The sequence below is a fragment of the Lepidochelys olivacea genome (assembly GCF_965140295.1).
Source record: "Lepidochelys olivacea isolate rLepOli2 genome assembly, chromosome: 17".
Classification (NCBI taxonomy): domain Eukaryota; kingdom Metazoa; phylum Chordata; order Testudines; family Cheloniidae; genus Lepidochelys; species Lepidochelys olivacea.
The window spans coordinates 18,255,246-18,276,136 of record NC_140427.1 but is presented as its reverse complement, the minus strand read 5'-3'; the positions used below and the strand labels follow the sequence as shown (position 1 = coordinate 18,276,136).

Here is a 20,891-nt window from a genome sequence, read left to right as displayed (position 1 = left end):
GAGGCAGGAGGGTCTCAGAGCCCAGACTCCAGATCAAGCTCAAATGTCTACGCTGCAATACTCTAGTCCCACAAGCCCGAGTCAGCCGAGCCAGGCCAGCTGTGAATGTTTCATTGCAGTGAGGAGACACTGTAGTAGCTGGTGCCACCAGGGTAAGCAAGACAGCCACACAAGTGCTGCAGGGGCAAGGGTGGTTACATCAGGCAGCCTTGATCATGTCCCTATCAGTGTTGCAAGGAAGAATGTGATGAGGTGGAGGCCTTGAGTTTGGGTTCATTGACATTTTCTTTTGTTTACGTGATGTGCTCAGCCTTAGCTGGAGGACGGGGCTCTCGATAGCTGCAATGTAACCATGCCTGCATGAGTCTGGGAAACCTGCCAACTGCTGTTTTGAATGTGGGTGAATGGTCTGGAGAGAGGGATGACCAGCCTCCAGGATTGTCCTGGAGTCTCCAGGAATTAAAGATTGTCGTGATGAATCCTCCAGGAATACGGCCAACCAAAATTGGCAGTCCTGGCTGGAGAACAAGATGTAAATGCTGCCAGCCCCATTCACACCAGCATAAATGAGTAACAACACCACTGCAATCAATGACCCGGAACCTTTGCTCTAGCCAAAGACCACGGAGCGCAGAGCAAAAGGGAGAGAGCCAATGGAGAGTTTTACATTCTCCAAACCCCAGTGTCAGCTGGGCACAAGGTCTCCAACAGGCTGATACAGCAGCCAGGAAGCAGTGGGGTTTGTGTGGCCTCCCTTGGCCACAGCCTGTATTTCATCAGCAGGGAGGGCAAGAGGTGTAGGAAGAGCTGTGTCACCTGAACACCACTGGAGGATTCCGCTACACCAGGGTGCCTCTTGCGGCTGGCTGTGCGGGGTGAGGGCTGCTTTGTATACCTAGTGCAGTACAGGATTTGGGCCAGTCAGGTTTACGCATGTGTGAATGGGTGCTGTCTGTGTGAATGACTTGGCAGGAGAAGTACACGAGAGAGCAGAGCTGCAAATGGAGAGAGGCGGGGCGGGGAAGGACGATTTTTCTCTTTGCAATAGCCGCGATAGTGGGCGTAATCTGCTCCCTTCCAGAGACAGAACATTTGCTCTCCAACTTTATTTGTATAAGCCCCAGGGATGTTGTATCTGACCAGGATGATTTAGCATCATCCGGGAGGGGGGGCGGGGGTTAACTCCACCCGAGGCAATGAAATCACTCCAACCTGCCTTCAGTTACCAAGGGCCTCCATGAACACCACACTGTGATTCTGCTACTAAAGGTGACACGTGGAATCTGTAAATTTGTCATCTTGATCTCAGTCAGGAAACTAAGAACTGGGCTGAGTCCCTCATTCATGTCCCTGTTACAAGGAGACAGAGGTTCTTACAACCTTGTACGATACTACGAAAGGCAGTGAAAGAAAGTGAAAGTGGCAAGAAAGAGAGATTTAAGCCTTTGGGAAGAGAATCTGCCTGAATCAGCCAAAGACCTCGAAATACAGGCTACGACATGCCATGTTCACTTACAGTATGTTTATTTCTCAGTGCATTACATGAAAGGTCTTCGGTATTTGTGGGTTCTTGAATATTGTTCCCACTCTGCTCTGTTTAAAAAAACAAAAACAAAAAAAAATGCTGAATACAAAACATTCCCTATACAGTAACAAACCCTATCGCCAATAAAGAGAAATAGATACCATGAACAATAATATGGCAATATGAAAACAGAGAAGTAACCATGCAAGATCTGGAGCTAACAGGTTGGGGTTTTTCTATTTTTTCCTTTAGTGAAGTCTGATGACAAACGTTGGAGCCTGTCAGAAATGAGTTCATTTGTTGTTGTTCTGTTAAAAATTACCCACAATCACAAGATACAGTATGTGACTTCACTATAAAAGATCAAATGATTGTAGAACTTATTACAATTAGAAAAGCTAGGCCCCCTTGCACACACACAACACACGGCTATAAATAAAAAAGTACTGTGTAAAATAACGTGAAAAAAGTTCATGTTTTCTTCTATGATTGGGAATGTGTTTCATGGACATTTATAGCACCTTTGATTCGCTTGATTTCAGAATAAGTAGTTTAACCCCTCCTTCCCCCCACCCCAGTGCTGGAGCAGAATGCAATGTAATCTTGAATAATACAGAGGTCATAATTGTGGACTAGAAGGGATTTCCAATTAGTCACTTGAGAACCTACCTTCATGTAATCCCAGAATTAGTTTGTCTGTCTGCCTTCCTGAAGTCATAGGTGTAGTTGATGGGTTTCTACTTTAACAACGTTTATTCTATAGATTGGATCTGGGATTTTGGTTCAGTGCCAAAGTTTGTGAGCCAGATCTAGTGTAAATAGTCATAGTTTCACTGACATCACTGGGCCTGTCCCAGTTTACACTAACTGAAGATCTGGATTTGAACATGTGGCCTATTCTTGCTCCCATTAAAGTCAATGGCAAGAGCTCTGTGGACATCAGTGGAAGCAGGATATGACCCTTATCTCTAGCTTATTCCTGTTTTCCTGCATTGCTGTCAAGTCTTTAGAATAAATGTGTATTGGATACTCTGGAGTGAAGCATTCTCTATTTCCCAGGAGGGTACCAGAGCACTAGTGAAAGTTGGGGTGCATAAATGACAACGTATTATACTGTGCAATATGCAGCCATGGCTTCTGGGTAGCACAAGGCAGGGAACATTTTTTTTTCTACTACCAGAACCAATCCAAGTTGAAAAGTATGGGAGGTCAGAGAAGTACTTTAAAAATCCCAAAGAAATCTTAACAAAGGCAAAAGAACACACTATGGTAGTGCACAGTATGTATGTAAGATAAAGCACTAACATTTCAATTAAAGTATATTTCTAAATTAGCACGCAAATGAAATATGACCACCCCCTAAATTACACAGAGATGGTAAAATGCATATGCCCAGGCTAAAATGAATCTTAGTATCCTGCCTAAGAGGGAAAATGTGGTTGGAGTGGTTTATTTTAGTCACAAATATCATTCATGTCAACATATGAGGTTATGGTCACCTTTATAACTTTTTTTTTTTTTAACTAAGACTGCACCACACTGTGGTCTAATTGACTTATTAGTGAGGAATTAAACCCTAGTCCAGTGACAATGTCCACACTATATGGTCCTATCGTTACCCAGATTAAAGATACAGTACCACATTAATAGATAGATGTAGCTAAGCAAAACAAGGAGTCTTGGGAGCAAAGAATTACACAGGTCTTCATAGAAATCTGTGAAAGTTGGTAATTAAAATGGTGTTGCAATCTGAACCTAAACCTGCCTTCTGACAATCTATCTGCGAGGATTAATTGCAAACCATTTCAATTAACTTTTTCATTTTACCACTACGTTGTTCTAAATAATTTAATTAAAACCCAGTTCACTAGTCAAATGCGAATCAACTAAAGAGATTACTCATCAAGCTAATGCAATTGTTTTTTAATTCCCAAATACTAAGTTGTGGGAACAAAAACTGTCCCCTTTAACTCATTTGGGGGACTCCAAAATCTCAGGGAACTACTAATTGGACCCACACTGCCTAACTTCTCTCCCCCTTCCCAAATTACATCCATGGGATCATCAAAACGGAATATTGGTATTTCCCTTTTTAAATATCAGGTAGGAGGGTTGTTTGGCTTTGCCACTGGGTCCTGCTATGGGAAAACTCTTCCCTACTGATCAGATGAAATGCAGCTCACACCAGCATAAATCTTTTGATCAAACGGTGATTTCTCATTATGTCTTAAGAAACAATTTCCTGAACACTCACTAGACCTGAGAGTAATTAGTTAGCACTCTGCCTGGTAAGCGGTACAGGATAGGACCCCAGATTATCTATCAACAGAAGTAACCAGGCACCTCTTGTAAATTTCTAACCAGTGGCTGACTTATCAAAGCCTGTTGTAGTCAACGAGTTTTTCCTAAAAGGAAACAGACCAGTCCAAGAACAAAACTAGTGCAAATATGGCATGGCTGTGTTATAAAACAGCTGCCCCTCAACAAGACTTCGTGGTCTAAATTCCCTTTATACAACTCCATTCCACCTCAGTTAGTGAATGGAAGAAAATGGTCACAGGGCTTTTGATGTTTGTCTACCAGATGTCTTGGTAGAGTTGTGCTCTTTGCATTTGTTTGTATTTAGACTGAGAGATGGCTGCCAACTATTTCTAAAAGATACTGATCTCATTCAGAATTGTGTATATACACATAGTCACTGGATGTAGCCGTGGGCTTGCAACTAACATCTCCTCTGAAGGCCTTATTTTATTGTCCTAGAAGTCACACCAGGGTGTGACCATTTCTCTCATCAATGCCTTACTGATATTGACAAACCCTTTTATTTGCTCCAGGCTGGGTTATTGCTCCCTGTTTACCTGTATCACATCAAAGCTACAACTAACCCAGAATGCAATGTACACAGCTGCACAGGAGCCAAACATCTGCTTTTTATGGTTGCATCTCCTAAAGTGTTGCACTGAGTTTAAAGTTCTTTGAAGTCTCTGATGGCTTATGGGGATTAGCATCTGATCGTATTTTGCTTTGCCTCCACATTTTGGGCTGATTTGACTTGCCCAATCACTACCTTAAATGGATCCAAGCAAGGATCTAACTATACCCCTTGACTATGGAATGTAGCCCTAACTGTTGTTCACAATTTCCTAGTCAGTACCAAAATTCAAAAGTATGTTAAGGAAATAAATTTACTGCAGCTTTTGGTCCTTCAGTGGCTGTTCATATTGTTTAACTGTACAGCACGGGGAGATTTCTCTGGGAAGACCACATTATCAGCTCAAGATGTTGCTTTTTGTTATGTCATCAGCTTCCCCCGTCACCTATTCTTTGCAAAATGGTGGTAGTTTAAGGATGTAAATCCATTCACTTGGGGTGAGTTTTAAACTATTTGTGGCTGGTGATACAATGCTGTCTAGAGGCCTGATATGGATGTTTTGATATAGTTATCAGTATCGCTGTAGACAGAGAGTATGTGTGCACATGTACATACATAAATCTCTCACACCAGAGCCTGAACCCCTTATTCTAGGCACAGACTACATCCACTGGCAGTGCAAGATTCCAGTTTTCAGCATTCCACCTGCCTCCATGCTGACCTAGGAGGACCACCTTTAGCAGTAAGAGGGTACTTCTGTCTCCACGGGCCATTCAGGCCTTGGTCTCTCTGTTGAGGTTGCCAACAAAGGTGCTAATGAATTTCAATGGTGGCTTTTTGATGTAGATACATTTTGCACTAGGAATGAGCCTGAGTGATGCTGTGAATTTACTTAAGCCACCAAATAACAGACACAACAACATGTGTTCACTAGTGCCTTGGAGAGGATTTGAACCAGTGACTGAACAGTGAAAACAATGAGGAGTCCTTGTAGCACCTTAGAGCCTAACAAATTTATTTGGGCATAAGCTTTCGTGGGCTAGAACCCACAGTGAAAGATTCTGTAACCTATTATCAGTTGCCTTGGTCATTCACTCCTGCTATTAAAAAAAGTAATTTAATTGTCTACATGAGTAACATTAACTTGTCCAATTTGTTTGTGAAATTTCTGTTCAGCCTCTTAACAGTGGAAGTCTGTTTCCCCAATAACAGGAGCTATTGCAAAATGATGTTATCTTGTAGCAAAATGTTCGAAGACAAACCACTGGCAAGAGTCTAATCCTTCTACTGTGTTTTGCCAACACACCACCTCCAGATTCAAACTAGTAGGAGATGATGGATACTTTTAAAAATACCCACAATATAAAGAAAACTATATATCAATAGTTCCGGCTTACAATCTAAAGCTGGGTAAATACTGCAAAACATTTTCAGTGCAGATTTGTTCCGAATAAGAAATGAATTTTTCCTGGCTGTGTTTATACTTATTTTGTGTTCATTTTATGCAAACTTTATACAATTTTATCTTGCTTCCTATGAATGTTTGCAACAAGAATGTTGATCTTGAATATGCACAAAAAGCAAATTTTACATTCTGTAATTATTTATACCAGAAACCTTGATAGTAAGCTGTTCATGCAATCAGGGAACAGAAGGAATACCACAAGGTCTATATGACACCATTCACACAATCAATCAACACAGCTCAAATCCCTGATTTAAAATTTCAATCAGAAAGCCCAAGAGTAAATGAAATTTGCCAAATACAAATTTGTTGTGAATAGCCAACACCTCTGAGACAAATCATGATCTGTTGAAAGATACTCCACAGAGAGAGATGAAATTTGTCAAATAAGTGATTAGTTCTTAATTTTTCAATCTACTCTTTAAAAAGAAACATTTCCATGGCTTTAGTGGAGTACTGAAAGGGGTATCTTCAACTGGAAATTATAGTGTGAACACAAAAAACATGTTTAAAAATAACCAGATGCCATCAAAATAGTATAATGTTGCTCAGGGCTTTTGCTTTGAGCTAAGGTAGAACTGAATGATGTCTGAGCAAACTGTGCAGTCTTTTAAACAAATAATTTTTGAGGGGGAGGATCAAACCCCTTGAAGAGGGCCATTTCCAGGGATAGCTTTTAAGAATACCTGCCATTTGGTGTATTCTGAGTGGGGCGGGGGGGAAGAGAACTGTAGCTCAAATATTTTTATGAAGAGCAATTCAAGACATTCCCTGCAGTAATGGTTTAGCAGCGTCTAGGCAAGGAAACCCTACTGCTAACCCTGCAGCCTCCTACCCACTTCCTTCTGCACACTGTGATTAAGCACTAGGATACTGTATCTTTAATCAGCGAATGGGCTTTAGAATGCACAAATGCTCCTGTTTCATTCAGTTGCTTTTCCTTTTGGCTTCGCTGTCCTCCAGCAGCGAAGAGAGGAACTGATAGGGCTGGTGCCGCTGCTCACGACCACCGCGTTTGATCTTGATGCTCGTTCGTAGGGAGGAGCCTAGGATCACTTCCTGCCCTGAGCCCGGCTCCATGGAAGATAAAGAATCTGAAAGGAGATAAAGCCAAGGGAGAGCTTACTCTCCTATTATGGAGGAAACAAAGTCCCTGCCCTTCTTACACTTCTCTCCTTCCCTTCAATGTCCCCTCTCCCTTCGCTTTTCTTTCCATTTAGCTGGTGCACTCCTATCTAATGCCTCACTTCCCAAAACAAAAAAAGGAACTAATGTGATCTTTGCCACTATCCCATTGCTCACTCTGCTTGTGTATCATACCCTGTCCCCTGTTTCATTGTAGATTGTAAGCTCTTTGGGGAAGGGTCTGCCTACTACTCTGTTTGTACAGCACCTAGCACAGTGGGGTTTGTTCTCAGCTGATCCTTCGGCAGCTCCATAATCAACACGATTAACATAACAGCAATACCTTGTGGTCCTTAGTTGTCAGCAGTTATAGAAGTGCCAAGGGTCATTTAAACACTCATTGAGCAAAGATGAAGACTCAACACTTCTGAGGAGTTACTAAGTATCATTCTACACATGTTAGAGATGGGGAAACCAAGGCACAGAGCAGTGATGTGACTTACCGCAGCTCACACAGCTAATTAGCTACTGCTGGCAATAAATCCCAGCACCTTAGACATCAGGCCATGCTTCCTCTTATGGTGAGGAGCCTTTCTACAATGATCCTGCCCCATAACGCTAATTGTACATTTGGTCTATGGCCAAAGTCCTTTTCAAGTGCTTAGACACAGAAACCCGTAATGCTGACTCTCCAATGTTAATGCCCCTGTTTCTTTTCCTTTTGCCCTCAGTAATGGACACTTGTTTGTTTCCCTGCCAAGAGCCCAGCCTTCCTACCCAGACCTCCAGCTCACATCAAGCAGTATTTCTAATTCAAGCGAGTACCCCAGTGCATAGGGATTGGTGCTGCGCTAGCTGGAAATAAGCATTGCCAAAACTGGGCTTTTCTTGGGTCCTGCTGTTCTGTTCTGTAGGGCTGGTCAATACGCTCCAATTATCTCAAGCTTCCAGCCTGTTGCGTGGGGAAAAGTTTGTGTTGGTATGTTTTGCTTTGTTGCTTGGGTGGTGGTTCTGGTTTCCAAAACCACGTGGATTCTGGCACTTTGTCTGACAATGATAGCATGTAATTGGCATTTCGGCTTGGGTCTCCTGCACTGATGTCAATGGCAAAAATCTCAGTGCCCACAGCAGGAGCAGGGTCGGATCCTTAGCGCCAGCTGATTAAAATTGTGGGTGGCCTCACAGCTTGGGGGGCTGTCTCCGCTCAATAAAAATCAATTTCACTACAATAGAACCACTGCATGCAAACAGCTCTTTCTTTGCACTCTGTGGGTGTACTAGTTTAATGAAAGACACTGGATTTGACCCTAAGCAGCTTCCAGCATTCAACCTTCTCTTTGGCCTTAAAGAGTGGACAAGAAGGGTCTGTAATACCAATTATTTATAAAAATAGGTTAGTTAGTTGGGGAAATTTAAGATGAATTAACTCCCTTTGTCACTGTATCACAAAGCTTTGTATTGCAGCATGAATGGCAAATAACCAGATCTGGCTTCCAGTCCATTTTTAGGTGCAATTTACGTTATTGGTCTTAATCTCTACAGCCTACATTACTCTAGGTCCTACAAACCTTAACTGTCTCCCAGCAGTTGAGATTAATGGAGGTGCTCGAGCTAATTAATCTAAATGTCTGGGAGCAGGGCCTCCTCTGTGAGTGGCACTCAACTCTAGACCTTGCTTTCCCCTCTCTGATCGGACAGGCTGCATGCCAGAGCCTATTTGTGGAGGCCTTTCCCATTGAGTTGTCTTGGGGGAGGCAGGGGGTGTCAGCCTTTAAATGACGCAGGGTCGATTTTGTGATGTATTTATGTTTTTAAATTGTACATAAATATAGAGATTGAGGCAAAGTTTGGAAATTAAATATAAATACAAGTCCTATATTGGTAAATCACCCCTTAACCAACACTATTACACTGCTATAAAATCTGTGTGTAGTAGACCAAGCCAAAAAGTGAATCAGTTCACTCAACTCACTGTGCCCAGTTTTCCATTGCCCTGCACCTTCAAGTCATTTACACCAAGGCCAAGTGGGTGTTAAAATCCTGCCTTTCCCCTTTATGCTAGTATAAATGGATACACAAGGTAAAGGGCACTGGAGAATCACACCCAATGCAAAGTGCTTGGAGCTTTAGACTGCCTGAGTATTCTTCGAAAGGAAACTGGCCGTACAAAGCATGCTAGATTTTGCTAGTGCAGGCCTATGCAAGTCAGGAGTTGACGCTATCACTGGTAATGCTGAGGTTGTCAAGTGCTCATTCATGTTCTAGCCGTGCTGTAAATATTTTGCAAATTCCTTCTCTCACTGAACTATCAAGTACAGTTCCCAGGGTGCTGAACAGCTGGGAGGGCGGGTAACTATTCCTGCTGTCAGATTGTCTTAGAACATCTTTATGTCCTCAACTTTAAGGCAGTTGTGTATCAAATTAATTTAAATCTTATTATGTTGAGAGAACAACAGGCCTATATAAAGCCCTACGTTTTCTGGCTACCTTCTTGACTTTGTATGGCCCCAGGAAGAGCATGAACAGCTATACAGTGGATTTCCTCCTGCATAATCTCTTGCTTGTCCCTGGTGCTTGAACACTGTGTTCCTCCTCCCCCGTTTCTTAGTTATTTGTATTATGGTTGCACCTAGAGGCTCTAATTACAGGGCCGTGATTGTGCTATTCAAACACAGGGTGAAAAACAGTCCCTGCCCAGAAGAGTTTACAATCTAAGACAAGATGCACAAAGTGTGAGGAACAAGTCAGGAGGATTGGGGGTGGGGAGGACAAAGCAAATTAATACATTCACGGGTTAAATTGCCAAAAGTGCCTAAGTCCTATTTTTGAATGTGACAGGGATTTAGCAGCCTGAGTTTCATTGATTTTTCAATAAGACACATGCTCTAAGTACCTAAGTCACTTTGGGTACATTTGAAAATTTCACAGAAGCCATATAACTATCAGAAGTCCCCAGGGGCTGTTATCTGTTGCCAGTTTCACAAAGATGTCCCCATGGGAGTGGATCTTGCAGAGAGATTTGAAAGAGGGCAAAGCAGTCCTTGCTTTATGGATGAGGCGAGGACAAGGGTGCCAGCAGCAGTAAATGGTGTTTGGCCAAGAAGCATGCATGTTGGTGCCAAAAGCCCCAATCAACGTCTCAAAGGCACAGAGAGAACATAATTGTGAACAGATCCAAAACATTTTCCCCTTGCTCCGACTATTTCTGAAGGAAAAAAATTATGCAGAGCAAGCTATGCATCTGTCAATGCATTGGAGTTCCTGCCCCAAACCACGTGATTTCTCTTTGTTGCATCAGCAGCAGAGAAAACTCGGATGTGTGAGAAGCAGAAAACCCCCTTCCCTCTGATGAAAGGCCTGTGGCAGTGGTGGGGAGGGAAATGGCTCCAACTGAATCACTCAAAATATTGAGTCCTTCACTAAGAGTCTCATGTTTCCAAAAATCAGTGTTCTCTGAATTTTAATCAGGGGAGCTGCCTGGATTATGGACTTGCGGGCTAGCTGGCTTGCACTCCCTTTCAGAGTGAGGCCTGGCCCCTTCTAGGGTCCGTCAGACATGACGAATACTAAAAAGGCCAGATCCTCAGCTGATGTAAGTGAACACAGCTCCACTGAAGTCAGGGGACTGTGGTGATTGATAGTAGCTGAGTATCCGGACCAAAGACTCTGCAATGAGAACATTTTTGTAGCGGTTACGTGATGCAGAACACAACATGGCTTGGTCTGCTGCTGAGCTGGCTCTGTACTACGGATTATAATACCAATGTGTCGGTGGGGCGTATTGTGCACTAGGGTGAAGACCGAGAAACTCCATTGAAGCCCAAGCTGCAGGTGCTCAAAGTGTAAAACTCAGCCACTTTGAACACCTCATTATGGATTTAGGATCCTAACTTTAGGCACCTACTTTTAAAATCCTGAGCTAACCAGCTACTGAGCTGAACTACACTGAGCCCTAGAAGCCAGCCGCTCATTGAGAGAGCAGGTGAAAAGAAAAGTCATATTCTAGGAGTCTAGAACTAGCCAATTCTAGAGCTGTTAGATAGTGTGGGAACAGAGTGACATCTAACTTCTCTAGAAAAACAAAGTTTAGTCACAGGCTGAGACACACTCACCATGAATTCCTATCATATGCTCTAGAATTAACACCCTCTCAGCTAAAATCTTCAGGGCTTCTCGAAGTTGTTGAACTCCTTCTCCCTGCAAGAAGGAAAAAACAAAATAAATAATGTACCTATGCTGCAGACATATACAGAGGTTTCAAGTTTATAATGCAATCCTCCAAGACTACAGTGCTAATGTAGCCCCTGAAACTGCTAATGATTTCACAAAACAAAACCAGGTTGCAAATCTGTGGAGAACAGGGAGAAGTCTCAAAAACAGCCAAAGGAAAGCAATGAGGCAAAAAGCCTCAATTATAAACCCAAATTCTGGCGTCTCTAAAATACTGAAGAGGTTTAGAGCCAGATCCAAAATTTTCAGCTGGCTCCTGTTTCGATAATGGGCCAAACCAACAGCCATGCAAATCTGAACATTGTCAAACTGTGAGGCTTGGATTCAAACTATGTGGCTTGTGCCCATTTCCACAGTCCACTGCACTATTTACTTTACAATTCAAATATTCCTTGCTAAGCAGATCTGACATTTGTTCTGGCCTGGCTTTCCCTGCCCTGACATTGTACCACCAAACTGAAAAATGTCGCAAGAACCCCTTTCCTTGCCATTTTGTGAAATTATCTGAGTAGTAGCGTGGGTTTGGGGAAGAGAGTTGTCTCTTTCTTGGTTGGGTCCCAAATATCTTACTCTTGATTATTTAATGGTAAAGTAAGGGATCAGCAGGCAAGCAGGAGCATGCTGTTGAAAAAACAAAATCAGACCTTGTCAGGGGGCCATATTCTACTAGATGTGGGATCAGATAGGTAGAAAGGATGGTCTAGTTGATAAGGCACTGGACAATGACAAAAGATTCCCAGCTCAGCCACTGCCTTCCTTGTCACCTTGGGCAAGTCTCTGAATCTGCCCTGGGCCAGAGTTCCCCATCTGTAAAATGGGGATAATAGCGCTGCCCAATCTCACAGGGGTGCTGTAAGGATATATATCCATTGATAATTGTATGGCAATCAGACACTGATCAAGCCAAAAACATTTGGATCCAGATTTTGACGATGCCAGTGCCCATGGATATTTGAATCAGAGGTTAATGCCACCTCCATCGTCTGCTCTTTTATCTTTGCAATCCCCGCACTCCTCCATTTACATTACTGGGAGTCCTGCACACAGAACGAGGACAGTGTTTTCTCCCCTTGGGACCATACCATCTTTTCACCAATAGAAAATCCAGGTAGCAGTAAAAAAGTGTTTTCTTACATCAGCCCCTTTATCTCCTTCTTCACCCTTCTTGCCTGGTTCACCCTAAGATGAGACAAACACATTTCCATGTAAATTAGGAGATTTGCCACCAAAATCATTCAAATCCCCTCCCTCAATAAAGCCCCATCAGCAGAAAGCAAATTGAAATCACAATGCATGTCATCTGTTCTTTCAGACAGGGCCAAATTCAGCTCTGACATAAGTTGTAACAGCTCCTCCCCCGCCCCTGGCAAAACCAGCAGAAGTGTCTACCTATTTACATTACACCACAGCTGAACTTGACCCACAGTGACCTGAGCTATATGATGTTTGCATTGCAATGAACCATTGTCCGATTGCTGCGGCCAGGGACCTTGACCAAAACCACGTGTGTACTGTGAGGCTTTCCCCGTAAGCAACGCTTTACGTTAAAACCAGTATGGAGTTAACTATAACCACCCCCAAACATGCACACTTTGCCTCTATGTTTATTTTTCCAGAAAAATTCATATCCACTACACAAGAGGTCCCATTAATTAGCCACATCACCCACAACCTCTCTACAAGAGCTCATTAACTAGGGATCTTTCTTCAGTAAAAATGTATTGTGACAGTTTGTCTGACATTCCTTCCCCTGCTGCCCACTCATCTAATCAGGAAGTGTCTGCATTTCCCAAGCAGCAGATGGCATACACAGAGTAAACCACAAGCTAAATAAAGAGCAATGGAAAGGTCCACAAACTGCTGAGTAAGGTGGCTGGGATGAGAACTTGGCTCCTCAGCAACACTAGGCATTGCAGAGACATTTCAAGCTGAGCAAGATGACAGAGTTGGGAGAGACCCATGTCAGGCAAAACAAGAGCCCTCTTACCTTCCTCCCCTTCGCCCCCCCCCCCCAACATTTCCACTCAAACGGAATTCAACTTTTTGTTGGATTCACTCACTTCTCCCTAATATTTTTCATTTTCATCAGAACTGCACATGTAAATGCTGACTTAGCTTGAGAGATGACGCTCCAGAGGATTCCCAGCCTGGCCAGAAGCTGGTAGTCCCAGATCTAGTGGGAGAAAGCCTGTTCTCAGGAGATTTCCAGCCCAGCCTCACAGAGAAAGGAGGTTTGGAGAGTTCAGGCTTGCTGGTGGAATTTCGATGGCTTAGCCACAGGGCAGATGGTCTGTCCAGGGTTCCAACGTGTGAGGCAGCTTTATAGTTCTGTCAACAGGAGGCCTGGTAGGAGGCAGCTCCTGTGGGGCTGTGCTGAATTAGCATGTCCTTCCTGCTTCATTGGCAACAACTCCTTCAGGATCATTGCTGCCCACTTGTGCCCCCTCCCCTGGCAATAGGAAGGTTTCATCCACCTTGCCACAGCGCCTCTCAACCCTCTTCATGCCAGCAGAATGTTAGCAGAAGCCAGCCTGGTAAGACTGTAAAGCACTTTGCAGCAGAGACAGAACAAAGAGACTGTTTGTACAGCACTTAACACAACAGAGTTGTGATCCGTGACTGGGTCCACTAGGCACTATCACAATACAGATAAGTATAGACGCGAGAGAAAATCTGGCCTCATTGGGGTAAAGCAGAGGTATGGTATGTCAGATCTATCTTCTGCACAAATCTTTTGCTACTAATTTCTCACTCCTGAGGGTAGAACTAGGGTTGGTTGGAGCACTCCTCTTCTTAACAGGCTCTCTTTGCTAGACTACTAGGCCCACTCCTAGACCCATCAAAGAGATGGAGAAGGCCTATGAGATCATGCAGTCCCGCTCCTCAACCCCAGGGCAGGTACCAGGTATTTTCTACTGCTTTGTGCACTTGAATATAAAGTGTAGCACTGAAATGCAGTGTTTCATTTGCACAGATCTCTGAGATGCTGTCTCCTGACCTGGATGTTGTATTAGCATCCAGAAAGAACTTGTAATATCACTCATAGTCCAGCCAGGTGGTAGTTAAGGTGCTGGACATGACATACACACCCCGTGTGTGTGTGTGTGTCTGTCTCTCACGCACACATACAACACTTACAGGCAGTCCCTTATTGCCCCTCTCTCCAGACAGACCTGCTTGCCCCTGTTGGAAATAAAGCAAGTGTCATTTTTTTTCCATTTGATGAGAACAAAATGTAATTTAACCAATGGAATTAAAATGGCTTAACAAATAAAGGCATGAGACAGCATGGAAGTTCTTTTCCCTTAATGTTCTAGCTTTCAGCATTCAAGCAGGCAGCAAAATGGGCAATAGCTCTCAAACACTAGTTCTGAATCCTTACAACATTTGGGGAAGTTTGGTTCAGGATCTCAGGATGAGCTTTGTAAAATGGATTTGCATCCTCTTGAACTTTAGAGAAGTCAACTACATTAAAGCGGGGAGAAATTTGGCCCTAGAGTTTTTCCCCCAAATACAACATTCTTCCATCTAGTATAATGGATAGGCTAAGACTGCTCAGCCTTCGCTATTGAACAAAAGACTCTGCAATATCTAATTATGATTTTCCCTTAAAACTTCATCACATACCCATCTAGTCTCCTTCTGCACACATGCTCACCCTCTTATCCACAACTAGAACGACAAAATTTCTCTACATAGATTTTTTTGATGAAAAATGGCTTTTTGAATTGTACAATTTTTTTTTCATAATTTTCATATTCTAAATTTTCTGGGGCGGTTTTGGGTGAAACGATTCAAAACAACAGTTTCAAACCTATTTGAAAAATATTTGCTTTGATTCAAATCAAATAGAATCAAAATGGCCATTTTTTGTTTTGTTTCCTTTCCTCTACTGCCTTTTCCTCCCTTTGCCCTCTTTTTCCCCCCCTGGAAAAGAGGGGTGGACCCCTACCGTGAATTTTTGTAAAATTTAGATTGATTTCAAGTTGGCTCAAAATTATTTTTTCAAGAAAATCGGAAACATTTCAAACGAACTGAAAAACTCATTTCATTCTAAATATTCTGAAGAATATAATTTCCATTTTCTGACCTGCTATATCCACCCCTTCCACATCCCCCCCTTCTTTTTTTTTTTGCTGCTTCGAACCTTCCAGCTGGATGTAGGATTTTGCATTTGCCAGAGAAGAAATGCTACCTTTTCATATATATATACATATAATTTTTTCCAACCTTTTCTTCACTGGTTTTATATGAAGAACCAATTTGGAACAAGATACTATACCAAAAACACTGCATTAGAGAGACCTGTGCAATGCTTGGTGACCACTGCTGGCAGAACTATATACTGATGAGAAGGAAAAAATATAATAAGGCCCAACTCTCCCCACCAAAAGAATATGAGTTGCTTAGATCCTGCATTGGGTGAATCAGGCCCATGCAAAAGTATAAGCAAGCAGCAATTCACTGAACTAAAGTGGCAGGAGGTACATCGTTGGAACAATTTACCAAAGGTCACTGTGGATTTTCCATTGTTGACCATTTTTAAATTGAAATTGGATGCTTCTAACAGTTCTGCTCTGGTCATTATGTTGGGGAAGTTGTACGGCCTGTGTTATAGAGGAGGTCGGACTAGATGATCACAATGGTCCCTCCTGGCCTTGGAATCTATGAATCAAGACTCTTGTTTATCCTCAAATATGGATAGTAAGATAGCCCCTTCCTGTTGTTCTGCTCTGGCCTTCATCAGCTTACATAGTCTCTGCACTTTGTCCTTGTGATGCCAACACTAATTCAAAGGTGCAGCATGCACTTCCCCCTACAGACTGATGATAAAAGCAGCGTGGGTGGCCAGGGATTTCATGACCATAAGCCAGCAGATATTATCTGTATAAAAAAGCCTGCACAATGTCTAGAATGATTTTTCATTGACTTGGAAAGAGCATTTATATGGGTGAACAAAAAGGTAAGACTATAAGAATGGCCATACTGGTTCAGACCAATGGTCCATCTAGCCCAGTGTCCTGTCTTCTGACTGGCCAGTGCCAGATGCTTCAGAGGGAATGAACAGAACAGGGTGATTTTGAGTGATCCAGCCCCATTCATACAGGCCCAGCTTCTAGTAGTTGGAGGTTTAGGAACACCTGGAGCATAGGATTGCATCCCTGACCATCTTGGCTAATAGGTATTGATAGCCCTATTCTCCATGAAGTTATCTAATTCTGTTTTGAACCCAATTGTACTTCTAGCCTTCACTACATCCCATGGCACCAAGTTGCACAGATTGACTGTGCATTATGTGAAGGAATAGTTCTTTTGTTTGTTTTAAACCTGCTACCTATTAATTTCATCGGGTAATCCCTAGCTCTTGTGCTGTGTGAAAGGATAAACACTTTCCTATTTACTTTCTCAATACCATGTCATACACACCATTCTATATAGAAATGTTATTTTCTTCTGCCAATGAAAACTTTAATTATTGCTTTGCCATTCATCTATAATAGAGCTGGCTGGAAAATGGAGTTCCCATTCCACAGGAAATTCCAAAACAAAACAAAAAGTAGACATTTCAAACTAATTATAGAATGAAAATTAAACAATTTCTATTTATCAAAACTAAACAGTTTTTTTCCTAATGTTGAAATGTTGTTATATTATATATAAATAGTCAAAATGAAATGAAACAAAAAGACATTTGATATTTTCAAAATAAAATGAGTATAAAAATCTTTTAGATGTTTTCCCATCGAACTTAATCAAAATAGACATCTTCATGTCAAATATTTCAGTTTCAACTCAGCTGTTCCAGTGAAAAAATTTCAGCCAGCTCTAATCTGTAATATTTAGCAATGGTGTAAACTACGGAATTAAGCCACCTATTAAAAAAAGGGGCTTTAATCAAATGTACGAAGAAAGCTCCGCATGTAACTACAAATAACAGTGGCCTTCACTGAAAACTGAAATAAACATCTAATAGAGATAAGCAGTATTTGGTAGAAAGGTACAAAAGACCACTACATTTATCAGCAACCTCTGTGTCTTATTTGCTTTCAGTGTGTGTATTGTACAATCTAGTTTGAATTGTTGTTGTTGCCCTGATGTAAAATCTGGAGCGATGCAGGTTAAGCCTGTCACTAGTTATGCTCATGGGCTTGGAGAGTCTCCAAGCTCATCTGAAACTAATCAAACTGCATTTGGCATTTGCCTTTCTAAGCCCCCACAGACACTGTTCTGCCCTTCAGACTGAAAAAGCAAACAGAAGGGGGAAGATGGGAGAGAAATTGGCAAACGCAGATGATTTGTTCACCTGATTTGCAGGTAGTGAGCTCCACCTCCACCTAAGTCTATATGCAGGTAATTCCTCTTTAAAGAAAGGCAATACATTTGGGCTGCAGCCACCTGACTCCTGCTCTGTGCACCTACTGGAAATTTAGCATTAAAACTTTTATGCAGCCGTCTTTCCTTTCCAAAACATGCTGCAAACGCCATCAATGGTAACTTTTTCATTCTGTTGCTCCACTTTGTGTCTCTCTCATCAATCCAATTTCCCCCAATGCTAAGTTCTTAAAAGATTTCATTCTACAGACCCTCTTAGAAGGGTCTCCACAAGCCATCAGTGGTCCACAGGCCATAGTCTGGCACGGTAAGTGATGGGCAGTCCTGAAGAGTTTTGGAGGACTGGGATAGTGGAAGCAACCAAAAGTTCAAATATTGCTCTGAACCTCTTTAATCTGCCTGGACACTGGGCTGGTAACCTGGTGAGAAGAGGCCCTCGCATGAGGTTTTCCGGGGTTTTTTTTTGGTATTTCCTAATCTTGGCCAGCTTGGAAACACTCAGCAAGCTCCTCTTGCTGTATTTTGGGCACTAACACGTCTAAGTCCTTGACAAAATAAGCAAGAATAGCGATAACATGACAAAATTTGAAGTAAAAGCAAACATTTTAAGAACATTATTTGACCCTGAAAAATGGCTGTTTCAGAATAGTTCTTATTCTCTCTAACATGCTTTGCCCTTCTTTTCCAGTTGCAACATAACTGAGCTAAACCCTCTAAAACGCTAGGTACTAAAGTGCTTATAGTAAAATCTGTTCCCATAGGCATTATGGATCTAGTGTTCACTACTCTGAAACTTTCAGAGGTAACTTATACCCTGTGAAAACAAAATGTCCCCTGTGCCTGTGCAATGATCTCCCTTCGAGATTCTTGCATAATATTCCAAACTTATGTTCACCTAATCAGAGATGGTCCACTGACTTCAATGGACCTATGTTGATTTCCCCCATCTGAGGAGCTGGCCCAGAACTGGTTGTGAATCTTTACATGTGATAAAGTTTTAACTTACTCTTTCTCCTCGATCTCCTTTGGAACCTTTAGGCCCAGGCTGCCCTGGAGAGCCCGGTACACCCTAGAGGGCAGATGCAGAATAAGAGGAAATTACCATTCCATTCAAAAAATACATAATGGAAACTAAACAAAGTCTCCAGTGAACATCTTGCGTAACCACCTGTTATTGTTAAAGATGCTGGGCTAGATTCTCTGCGGCCTGAGAGCCTGTGTAGTCACTTACCTGGGTGACGTGAGTGTAAGATGTGACTTTGTCTATCTATCTTATAAGGTACTTCTGTGGCCCATATCATCATAGCAACTTTAATGCACTTATCCTCATAACACCCCTGTGAGGCAGGGCAGTGCTATTATTCCTATTGTAAGGATGGGAAACTAAGGCACAGAGAATATAAGTGACTTGCCCAAGGTCACATAGGAAGCATCAGATAGCAGCATTTTGCACACTCTTTGCACAGGTGTAAATGACTTCACAAGGTTCAAGGCAGGGACAGTCAGCGATCACTGACCACACAGATACAACACACCCACCTTCCAATGGTCCGGGGATCTCTACAATTACATTTTGCACATTCAGGATAGTTGAACATGAGGAGTAACCTGTCACATGGCCCTTTCAAGGAAATGGTGCATCTGCATAATCAGGCCCACAGAGGATGATTTATGAAGTCTATGCAGTGTTACAGGGAATCAAGGAAAAGATGCATCATAAAAAGGGCCTTCAGCAGTTTTGTGCAGTTACAGACCTCTCAGCTGGCTCCCTGTGCATATGCACATATATTATTATTCTTTATTATTTGTATTACCATAATATCTACACGCCCCAGTCATGGGCCAGGACCCCTCGTGCTAGGCTCTTTTCGAAGCGCCTAGGTTTTTTGCTTATAAACAGGCTGACCTATAACAACTGGTATTTGTTGCTAAAAGCTGATGACAAGGTATTCAGGGCTGCAAAGACTGGAGCGGGAGGGAATTGTCTCAAGGGCACTGGTAATGGGATATTGAAAAATAGGATTAACCTCTTGGTTACTGGTTCACGTCTAGCCCAGGTTGGTAGTACACTTAGTGCAGACAACTGTTCGGCATGGGTTCTTTGAAATAGATAGTGGACCCAGCCCAGGTCATGATGGACAGTTGTTCATATTGCAGCCATTACTGGCTGCCTTGTTGTCAGCCTCTGCAGAAGGCCAAGGACTGAATGGGAATGGGGACTTAAAGATCCTAGAAATAGTCCTGGCAGGGTAGGCGTGAGATACTTTCACAGTTCTTATGTTATCCTGCACAGTTAACTATGCAAAGGAATAACAGACCAAGATGTCTTTAGACCTTGTTTGCAGCAATCCTTAAGACACTTGCAATTGTCCTTAGGGTGGGTACTAACACCTCACAAATAGTTATGGAGAGTTGGAGGATAGAACGCCGAGTATAAACAAACATTCTTCTCTTCCTATCTTGTTTGCAACACTATCATGGCTTTGTTTGGTGGTTAAAGAGTTAAGATCAATATCCGCAAAGGAGTTTAATTACCAGAAGTCTTGAGACAAAGCCATTCTTCTCCAAATTGGTGCCTGTTTTATAGATTTATTCAACCCACGGAGCAGAATTATTAGCACACATTGGGCTTAATTTGAAAATTGTTTATTTGGGTGAGTGAATCTCATCAAAATGGTTTCAAATGTACAATCCAATTAATCTTAGGTCTGTCTGCTCACTCTGGCCATCCTGCTGGGATGCTTTCATACCTTAGGGATGGCCTTTGCCAAACTTTTATGGGGTGCTGCAAAGCTTCAGCAAACGTTTTTATAGTAGCCTCCAGGATCTAAAGGAAGATGGTAGTTTGAAGCTATTCTATCTAAACAGATACGACTGTCAGAAGTGATGATTGATTTTGGAGGCACAAATTGAGAGGCCTCAAAAGGCAGGACCCAGTTATCAGCAGTTGGAAGTGTTCAGCACTTTCTGAAAATCAAGCCTTTTAGGGAGTCTCAAATTGCACTCCAAAAGTGAGGCACACTCCCATCACTTCTGAAAATCTTTACCATGGTGCATGACTAGGCCCTCATTAGTCACCTGGCTAAGGATGTTCATAACAAACAGGGTGAAATACTCATTTGGTACTTAATAGGAAACTAAATAGTCTAGTCTTTTGATATCTATGATGCTATCAATAATCCAGTTCTCCCGTTCCCTTACGAAGTTTTGAGACCTTGTGGGGGAAAGACGCGGGAGAAGAGGTAGCAGCTTAAAAAAACAAAAGGAGGGGGGCATGCAGTATCTGAGGCATATGGAAAGATGAGCAGGGTTCCTCGGACAACGTTTGTTAAAGTTTTGTG

At 42.4% G+C, this 20,891-nt stretch overlaps 1 protein-coding gene across 3 annotated transcripts in view; it reads right to left on the bottom strand.

The window, feature by feature from the left end:
* Positions 1-1,507: 1,507 nt before the first annotated feature.
* COL26A1 (collagen type XXVI alpha 1 chain) overlaps positions 1,508-20,891 on the bottom strand; it is a 221,085-nt gene continuing 201,701 nt past the window's right edge. For 2 of the 3 annotated variants that reach the window (XM_084650887.1, XM_084650888.1), the window contains exons 10-14: positions 18,557-18,619; positions 14,356-14,400; positions 12,352-12,396; positions 11,100-11,184; positions 1,508-6,956 (exon numbers count right to left, since the gene is read on the bottom strand). In XM_084650887.1, the coding sequence (XP_084507013.1) occupies positions 6,790-6,956; positions 11,100-11,184; positions 12,352-12,396; positions 14,356-14,400; positions 18,557-18,619 (405 nt within the window). In that variant the 3' untranslated portion in view covers positions 1,508-6,789. The remainder of the gene's footprint in view (positions 6,957-11,099; positions 11,185-12,351; positions 12,397-14,355; positions 14,401-18,556; positions 18,620-20,891) is intronic. The other variant, XM_084650889.1, reaches the window with a different exon arrangement.